This window comes from Rhinolophus sinicus, chromosome 13 (genome assembly GCF_057876585.1).
Source record: "Rhinolophus sinicus isolate RSI-liver-muscle chromosome 13, RSI-T2T, whole genome shotgun sequence".
Taxonomy (NCBI): domain Eukaryota; kingdom Metazoa; phylum Chordata; class Mammalia; order Chiroptera; family Rhinolophidae; genus Rhinolophus; species Rhinolophus sinicus.
The window spans coordinates 31,128,519-31,138,604 of record NC_142513.1 but is presented as its reverse complement, the minus strand read 5'-3'; the positions used below and the strand labels follow the sequence as shown (position 1 = coordinate 31,138,604).

The 10,086-nt window shown below is 38.6% G+C and overlaps 1 protein-coding gene across 4 annotated transcripts in view; it reads right to left on the bottom strand.

Annotated features, from left to right (window-relative positions):
* Positions 1 to 412: 412 nt before the first annotated feature.
* The window catches only part of SNAP25 (synaptosome associated protein 25), an 80,743-nt gene continuing 71,069 nt past the window's right edge, over positions 413 to 10,086 (bottom strand). For all 4 annotated transcript variants that reach the window (XM_019734894.3, XM_019734892.3, XM_019734893.3 and 1 more), the window contains 3 exons: positions 9,390 to 9,515; positions 6,802 to 6,946; positions 413 to 1,712 (listed from right to left, as the gene is read on the bottom strand). In XM_019734894.3, coding sequence (XP_019590453.1) covers positions 1,644 to 1,712; positions 6,802 to 6,946; positions 9,390 to 9,515 — 340 coding nt within the window. In that variant the 3' untranslated portion in view covers positions 413 to 1,643. The remainder of the gene's footprint in view (positions 1,713 to 6,801; positions 6,947 to 9,389; positions 9,516 to 10,086) is intronic.

Sequence of the window (10,086 nt, the reverse complement as noted above, 5' to 3'; positions counted from 1 at the left end):
TTTGGGCAGCAGTGGTGGTGGTTGTGGAGGGCTCAGTTTTGGTGGAGGAATATTGGGGAGAGGAAGGAAGATTAAGAGTTGACTGATATCTGATATTCCTAAATCTCTGTAGGGCAAAGTTGGAGTACCACAGACTTTTTCCTTTTTTTTTTATATGTCTTTCGCAAAACTATGTATCTTCCAATAGTCAATACTGAATCTACACACAAGTATATCTGAAATAGATTATAAAACTCAAGCCAAGTTTCAACTGCCATTTGAATCGTGTCTAAAAGAGACATCTTCGTTTTTCCCATAGTGTCTTCAGCACACAGAACTGGCTTCTTAGGAGAAATGGGATGGAATAGCCAGACTTCCTCTTCTTGGGTGAGTGCAAAACCAGACGGGGTCCATGAAGAAATTAAAGCAGACATTTGGGGTCTATAATTTTTAATAATTTTAAACTAGCTACAAAATGTCAATCACTTCACAAACCGACAGAGGAAACAGGAGGAATTTAATATTACATGCTGTAATGATATTTATCTCACAGTTTATCTATATTTCATTCATTTATATTATTTTTAAAGGTTTCTTTATCAGCTACTAAACATCTCAGCAATTTGGTGTGCACAGCTCTAGATTAAGCAACAGAGAATTGTACTGATAACAAACCACAGGGGAAATGGTGATTAATAAGAGTCAGCCTTACAAAATTTACATCTGCACACTGTTTCACAGCAAGATTGCTTTCTCCAAAACATAGCCTTCAAAAGCAGCAAACAAACCCTATATTACATCCATTTGACAAAATTTCAGCAAAACGTTTATTTTGCTGGAAATGATTAAATGGTGAGTGTGTTAAATCCATCTTTATTTAAAATTCTTTTTCTTTTTTTTTTTTAAAAAAAGGATGATTATGGTTAATAAGTCTATATATTGACAGAAAGAAAGTGACACTACTGCAGTTTTGCGGGTATAACTTAATCCTGACAGTGTCTCAATACTGAGCATGCTTTGTTGTTTTGTTGTTGCTGTTGCATGTATGTGTGTTTTCTCATCAGTATGCTACTGTCATGGAAAGATTTTGTTTAAGTAGGAATCTAAAAATCTATTTAGTTCTCATGCATAAATGCATAAATCACATCACTTTTAGTGCAGTGCCTGTTATGTAATTCCACATTGTCTAATCATGAAATCATAAAGACAGATGATAGCCGTGAGGAACTGAAAACAGAAAATTTTGAGTTTCAGAGCCTGACACCCAAAGAAAGGACCGTGGCAGTAGCTCTGTGGAATGTCACAGTTTTACAAGAACAATACTGTGTATTGAAAGAATCAACAGCACATGGAGCATTCCGAAATTGTTGTCATTCAGCAAACGCCACTGAGGAGAGAAAAGTAACAATGAACCCAAGACATCTTACGTAGGAAGTTAGAGCCACCAAATGACCACTATATACAACCGTTGGATAGAAAGAGACCCGGAAAGAACAAAAGACACATAATAGTTTTGGGAAGCTGATGGGTGACACAGGACAACATTCACAATGGGGGTAGACTGATGGGTGTATGTGTGCAGACCTACTAGGTAATACCATGAGAAAAGCATGAAGGTGCCGTCTTGTCTGACAGCATTTGGAAGAGAACATAGGTGGGCACATTTAACCACTCCCCAGCATCTTTGTTGCGCGTTGGTTGGCCTCATCAATTCTGGTTTTGTTGGAATCAGCCTAGTAAAGGGGGAAAAAAAAAACAGAATTCAGGTTATCAATTAACATTCCATTCATCCTTGTGTGTCCAGTTCAAATGCTCTCTCTTGGGTGAAGACATCTTGAAACTTCCTCAATCAGAATTGACCATCTCTCATTTTGCATTTCCAGAACCATTGCTTATGGAAGTACTTGACATGATCATACAAATTTGGTCTTGGTTCTCATGACTGTTGCCCCCACCTCCGCCAGGGAGCATCCTTTTGAGGACACAGTTATATTATTTATCTTTCTCTCCTGAAATGACACACAGTGACTTCTACCGTAGGCATTCACATCTGTTGGATTGAGTTGAATTACTACCATTGTATAGCTGGGTTCGAATTATGGATAACTTATTAGTAGTGTCACTTCGAGTAAATAACTGAACATCTTGGGACCTCAGCTTTCTCATCTATAGACTGGGGGTGTAATAAAGAGTACTGCTAGAACATGAGTGTCTACTATGTTCCACTCATTCAACTGTGGCGACATCAAGATTGACATCAACTATGACATATATACTGTGATTAGTTCCCTTGTCCAACTGAGAAAACCAAGCAGGGAGCATGTAGGTAATTTGTCTAAAGTCATCATACTAATACATGGAGACAGCAGGGTCAGAAGGCAAGCCACCTGGAGTCAGAGTTCACACTGCTAACTGCTCTGTTAATCATTTTATTTCTTAGGTTTGCTGTGAGGATGAAATGCGTTTATACACATAATGTGCTTAGAATAATGTTTTGCAAAAAGTAAGTGTTCAATATATTTTATCTTGCAATTATTGCTATTGGGTGAAAACTTGGCTTGCTTTCAGGATGCTTAATAATTTTTAAGCCCCATTTCTGAAGACTTACTTCTATGAGTTTGATAGCTGACTTGTTTTAACACAGGCACATTTATCATAATTTTGTGCCTTGATTGATTTCCTTATTGCTTGAGTTGCCTTCTGCTGCATATGCAGCATGAAACCCAGGGCTGCTACCAGGATAGTCCTTTAAACCCAGAAAATGAAATATTTCTAACACCACTGAGAAATATATGAGTCAGCAAGTAGAGGCAAAAATAAAGATTCTAGGAAAACAACATTTTTCTATCAACCACTATTTACTCAGTGATTACTGATATTGCATGTACTACTGTGCTTGGCGGGTTGCAATCTCTATCAAGTTGGGTCTTCTTTATTCAGTTTAATTGTGAATTCCCAGGACACCACAGTTATCCATATTCAAATAGAGGTTTGCCAAGTTAAAATAGAAATGTTTCTAGATTATTCGTAACTCTGAATTATCTGGCAATCGTTCCCTACCATCTGTTTGGATTATGAAGAGTTGACTTTCAAAACAAGTAAGAGAGAGCATTAATTTTCCGTATTATTTTGATCTATAAACTCATATTTTTGACTTTAGGTTCCTAATTTGAAAAATGGTATTCTCCCCAGTTTTACTTGGCTCTTAAATCTTCCTTCTTCAGATACAAATCCTATCAGAAATAATGACACTTGGGTGTAAAGGATAATTTCAGGCTCAGTCCAATGTGAAAGGTTCCTACAGTTTAAATTATGTGATTTCTCCAGACTGAACTCTGAGAAAAGCTCAAATGAGAAAAATCATCCATTTAAAAAAAAATGGGCAAATGTTCCAGGACCTGGTGCATTAAGAAGGGACTGGTGAGGCTTCACATGGTGGTGCAAGAGGATATTTTGAAGCTGAGCATGAGGTTACTCTTTGGATATCTTCAAAGGATCTGGAAGGAGGTGGAACAGGCCTGTGTGCAATGAGCATCTGTGATTTCCACCTAAATTCTTTCTGAAGCATATCAAAATTCTAGCCCATACAACAATACCTGCCTGACACAAAAAGGTATCACATCTTTATTATACATATAACAGAAGTAGTAACTTTTAGAAAAATATCCCGAGATAATCTCCTTTTAGACGTCTCTTTGGTATTTGGGGAATGCCCCTGTGTTCCTTCTATTTATATACTCTAGAACATTATTTACAGAATGTAACCCGTCCCAGTGTTCATATTTCTATTTAGAGGATCCTAAATTGCTGACATATCTAAGATGTCCTACATGACTTGCCCTTGTATGAAAACCAGGATGCCCACTGGAGAGCCAGTAAGAGAGTTAGAAGGAGCTGTTTAGCCCACCCTTCTGAACACTCTGGAAATGTCCTCAGCTTCAGACCATGGCAGGTAGGTAGCTTTTAGGCTGCAGCTCAGACTTCCAGAAGTGGAGGCTCATTAATCCACATGGCTTCCCATTTTGACCCCAGGTTTGAACTGTCCTCTTATTATCTTTCAATGAGGAAACACGGTTATGAAGCTGGTGAGCAGGAAAGCCCTGTTGGACCCAAGATCTTAATTTTCAAATGCCACATTTCCTCATTGACAGGAGAATTTGAGAAATGCTAAAGCTGCAGCCTCACTGTATTTCCATGTGTGTGTGGCATCTACCACTGACAACTTTAAATAGAAGTTTGAATATCATTAACTTCTTTCCTTAGCAATAGTTTCCATAAAGCATCTGATATAAACTTGCCCCATTTTTGTAGTTTTCTGAAAGAATTGTACCTTTTTAACCTTAGAGATTGTACATCCATCTATCTATCTATCTATCTATCTATCTATCTATCTATCTATCTATCTACCTACCTATCTCTCTATCTTTCTATACACCCTATATTAGAAAGCAAGGCTTTCAAATAGGCAAAGTAAATTTTTTTTGCAATATGGGGATATATTGAAAATGACATTGTTTTGGACTCCCAAAGCTTCACTATTAATCCAAGTGATGAGAAAGGATCATGATTGATGGAATTGGGTAAAGGTTGTTGTTGGGGTCATGAGAAAATATGGGAGAAACATCAGAAAATTCTCTTTACTCCTACTATGCAATTTTAATTTAATCTTATGTATGTGGGAGACCTTTGCACCCCATTTCCAATTATCAGAAGGGAGAACATACATGAGTAGGTGGAAGTCTATTAATAACTGTGAAACTCCTGTAACATGTATCATTTGAGGGCAATGCTAGGTTGAAATGGGCTCTAACTAAATCATGTCCAGATTATAATTATGGGGAGGGGAGCTAGTTATTCAAAGGCAACTAGACCCCTCCCCCACTTCTTAAGTAATTCAGCATTCTAGGGATAATACAAAGCATAATGGTTATTTCCCATTCACTTGCTTGACTTTTGATTAAATCATAGAGCTGCATAATCTTTGTCCATGTAGTAAATTGGGCCTAAAATAAAAGGTTTTTTCTGAAGAAGAAAACTAGAAATGCAAAGTGGCAGAATTAAAATGGCACTTGCCTTTCCAGGAACACTTTTTCTTGGTTCAAGTCCAACACTATCAATAAAGGTTGACCCTTCTCTCTTAGTAAAACTTCTCCTTCTGGAACTCTAATTGAGTTAGAGCTACATTCTCTCCCTACATCTGTGAATAAATTGGGTCCATTGATAGAAAGCGAATACTTCCTGTTTTTTCAAATCATTTTTCTGTTGGAAGGTAGTTCAGCAATCATTTCTTAGTTTATTTTTCAGGGCCATAATGAGTTAGGTCAGTTTGTGTTGGCTCCAGTGCTTTTTGAAACTCTCAATATTGTTCTAAAATCTATTGATTTGCTCAGCTTTAAAAGCTTTAGTATATCAAAGGCTCTTCACAATGATAACTATGTCATGACTTGTAAAAGTAAGCAAAGCACAAGCATTTTGCCAACCAACATTACCATTTGTGTAGCTTACTATTGATCAGGCAAAATATTATGTGACCAGAACTTTTTAATATAGAGTGCACAGAACACAATAGGGCAAAGAGCTCCCTTTATGTCTACTCATTCTTTTTTCAAGTCAGTGGAGACTGCTTGGGAACAAAGAAACTGAGTATTTAGCCTTATGATTCAAGAGATCTCAAAAGCATCCTTCTCTGTTCACCAAAGTAGAATGAATTGTTAAACAAGGATTCAGGGTCTCAGGCTCAAAACTTTAATATCTGCCAAGGAACAAACTCGCATAATATAAGATTAGCCAACTAAAATTAATTATAGATGCACAATTACCATTTAAACTATAATGTTTCTATTTCTCCCTTTTGGCATTTGGACATTAAAAAAACTACAAGCAATATTCAGGACTCTACTGATTGTGGAGGAAGTGGAATACAAGGACATAGAAACTATGTCAGGTTTGTATAGTGTGGAATGTCAGGTTTTGGTGTCCCAAATCTTTTAATAAAAGCTTTCCAGCGTTTTTTTTCTATTCCCTTCTAATCTTGAACCCCCAAACCCACCCCTTCCCATTCTACTCTCGCCTCTCTTTCTTATGTCTCATGGTGACACTCTGGGATCAGTCTTAGAGTTACATCTGGTATCCTTGTGTGAACTCAATTTCATAAGCTTATGAGATCTGGACATGTGCATTGTTGGACTGGAAATGAACTCTGGGCCTTTTTGAACTATCATTAAAGCTTTGGCATTTAAAAAAATCAAAGCTTATATTCATCTTCTGGCTAAACTAAAGTAACTATTCTTCCCTCCATTTCCTGATTCTATTCCTACATCATATCTACTTGGCAAGCTCCTAACCAACTTTCAAGACTCAGTTCAAATTCAACTCTCTTTTTTTTAATTTGAGATTTTCCCACCCCTTGACCCTTGAAATCTTGCCTCATCTAAACTACTTAGCATTTTATGTGTGGCTTTCTTGGTGAATTACATTTTCTGTGGTAGTGAATTCATCTGGAGGCTAAGCGCCTCCCCTAGGCGGTGAGTTTCTTGGCAGTGGTAATGGTATCGTCTCCTCTTTATAGATCCTGCGGCGCCTAGCACAATGCCTGAAATAGAAGTACCTTTGAGGAATAGCTGCTAGATTAAATTCTACCCTCTTTTTTATTTGTCTGTTGCTAAATTTTTGTCTTGGAAAATTAAGGAGAAAATTTCCATCTACCAGCGGGCCTGAGTCCAATGTCGCGGTTTGAGAGTGTCATGCCCTTCATGCTCTCTCAGCGGCTATTTCAGAAGAAGTGATGAGCAATGGAAACTTGCTGACTAGCCACATGCTCACCTTCTCCATGATCCTGTCGATCTGGCGATTCTGTGTATCAATCTCATTGCCCATATCCAGGGCCATGTGACGAAGGTTTCCAATGATGCCACTGACCTGCTCCAGGTTTTCATCCATTTCGTTTTCTCGGGCATCATTTGTTACCCTGGTGTCAAAGAACAACTTTTAGTGGATAAAGACCGAGAAATAATGCAAGTATCCAGGACCTCAAATTTAGAAAAAAATCCATAGACCGATAGGTATCAATCTTATCCATCTATAATCTCCACTCAATATGAGAAAATGATTTAGCTTTCATACATTAGAAAATAATTTTCATTCATTTTATTTTTTTAGATAATAATTTTTAAAAATGCATTTTCGAAACCTTGAATTCCTATTTTTAAAGAAGATACGTTAAATAGTTTATCTACTTCTCTCACTTCAACCAGCACAACATTTTTCTCCCTTCAAATGTTTACCCCAATTTTCATTTTTAAGGATAAAATTATTTTAGTTGGGAGGATTCCAGGTCAGAGAATGAAGATGGAACTAGTTAGAAAGTGTATTTTTCTTTCTGAAATGTCAACCAACATCTCCAAGAGTCATATTCAGATTGAAAGAAAAAGCTCATGTGCTAAGTCAGAGAATTTCTCTGCTCATCTCCTTTCCCGTTTGGGACCAACATCAATGGGGAGAGTAATAATAATTACACTCTGCCCCTTAATCCCTCTTGCTTCCAAGAACTCCAAAGGGAACTATTTGTTCAAGGTGATTTTTATTTGCTCAGATTTCAATGCTACGGATTTTTTGGTGGCATAGTGAATGAAGGAAAAAAACTGTGATAAAAGTTATTGTTCCAATTTGAGTGGGTAGAAAGGATCTGGCTCTCTAAGTACCTTACCATCTTACCACTTTTTTCCACAGCTCAGCTTGAAGGTTAAGAAGACAGTAACTCTTTATTGCAAACAGTAGGTACTTATTCCAGAATGTTCTGGCTAATTACCATTTCCCCACTGCAGGCTGCGATGTGCTAAAAATGTTCAGAGGGGTTGAAATCCTTCCCCCATCGTAAGTCCCAGTGCAGACTAGCCCGACAAGGTTTTCAAAGCAGTCCAGTCAGAGAAAATTAAAGGAGGAACTTCCTAATGTACAGAAGCTTATTTAAATGATCATCAACAGCTAAGGCCTATTTCTGGTTCCATGGTTCGCAGTCCTGATTGCATATTGGAATCACCTGAGGACCTTTAAAAACCTCACATGCCTGGGTCCCACTTCTAGAGATTCTGATTCAATGGGTGTGGATTAGGTCCAGACACTGGTATTTAAAAAAAGAACACATCCCCTCAGGCCATTCTGATGTACAGCCAGCATTCAGATCCCCTGGTCTCGTTTTCCTGAGAACAGACAGAAACAGGACTAGAATTGTCATCTGTGAGAGTCTAGGTAGATATCTAAACCTTATACCTAAGTAACAGTGACCCATCACTTGAATACGGGCTATTGGTTGGCAATGTCAGCTACAGTGGCCTGGGTATAGATAGCTATACAAACAGCTACCCTACTCGCTGTTTGGTCTTGGTATAGTAGCTTATGAGTTTTTTTTCTTTTCAACAACACAAATATTTGTTCCTATTATTCTGTTTTCTGGTCTCCTAAGCTGAGTTCTGAATTGGCAGATCTGTGTAATTTGAGATTTTTTAAAATAGATATTTCAGTTGGCTTTTGCTTCCAGCTCTGAAAGAAAATGATTAATAAGAATCCAGGTATGCTCAGTGTTCTGTATTTGTACCCCCAGATCTGTTCTCTGATTTTTGCTCTCTGCCCCAAGAAGCTGACCTCTCTACAACTGTGTCAACCAGATTTTCTCACCCTCTGTTTTCCAGTGAGCTTTAGCCAGTGGCCACTGAGAGACTGGAGGGCAAGAGGAGTGAGACATTTATTTCCTTTTTCTTTTCCTGCTAGTTTCAGTAGTGGCTGCATTTCTCTGCCAACAGCCCCTGCCCACAGCCAGAACTATTGTCAGGTTCTAGTAACAGCTCTCTCCCGTCCCTTCAGGATTCTTCCTGCTATTGCTAGGCCATAAGTGCTTTACCAGTGTTTGTTATTAACCCTGCCCACACTTCTGTAAACAATCTCTTTAATAAGTTCTGTTCAATTAAACTCATGGAATGTGATGCCTGTTTGCTGCTGCATTGACCCTAGATGTGGTCATGTGACTTGCTTTGTTTGATGAAACTTTGGCAAACACAACACAAACAAAGTCCTTGTGCATTGGAGCCTGCCCCTTGGAATGCTTTTACCACAATGTAAGAAACCTGAGCTATCCTTTTGGAGAGGCTACATGAAGCTACAGAGGTGCTCTGCTGAAAGCCCTAGCCCACCCCAGCAAATGGTGACAGCTCCAGATAAACCAGTGAGGCCATTTTGTATTATCCCACACCCAATTGTATGTAATGAGTGAGCCCAGGAGAGGCTCGTAGAAGATCTGTCCAAGCCAACAAACAGATTCATAAGTAATAAAATGGGTGTTGTTTTAGGAACTACTCAGTTTGGGGCTGTTATTAAAAAATAGACAACTGCTACAGTGCGGGCTGCACAAGGCTCACCTGCGGATGAAGCCACCACTGATGGCCATCTGCTCCCGTTCGTCCACCACACGAGCAGGCTGGCTGGCCACCACTCCATCCTGATTATTGCCCCAGGCTTTTTTGTAAGCATCACTTGATTTAAGCCTATGCAAAAAAGAGGGTGAGTGACAAGACAAGGGGGTGGAGCATCAAGCTCACAGCAATGGTTATCTCCTCAAGCCAAGAACTGAACCAAGCAAATGAGTTTTAATTTGAGGCATTAGAGAATACCGATATATCATAATCTGGACCCAAACAGTTGGCCACCACCATGCCTCAGCTACTCAGCATTTCATTTCCAATCAAGTCAATTGCAATTGTCAAGACTGTAACCTTTGCCCACATTTTGTTCTTGTTTTGGTTTATTTTTGTGGTTTACTGGGATTTAAGAAGAGGATTAAGGTAGCTGGTTTTATTTCGATGACATAGTTAGATTTTGAGACACAAAACACAGAGAAAAACATACTGGCAGACAGACACAAAACAAGACTGCCAAGTAGAGTGTGTACATCACACCACAGCAACACACTGTCAATCAAGGAAAACATACTTGACCAAGTTTTTACACACCATCATGCAAAGATTCCATATTTAATTTTTTCTCTCAATGCGTGTGTGGAATTAACCATTCCAACTCTGCGTGAAGGACCTAAAGGATTGGTGGTTGGCCAAGAGT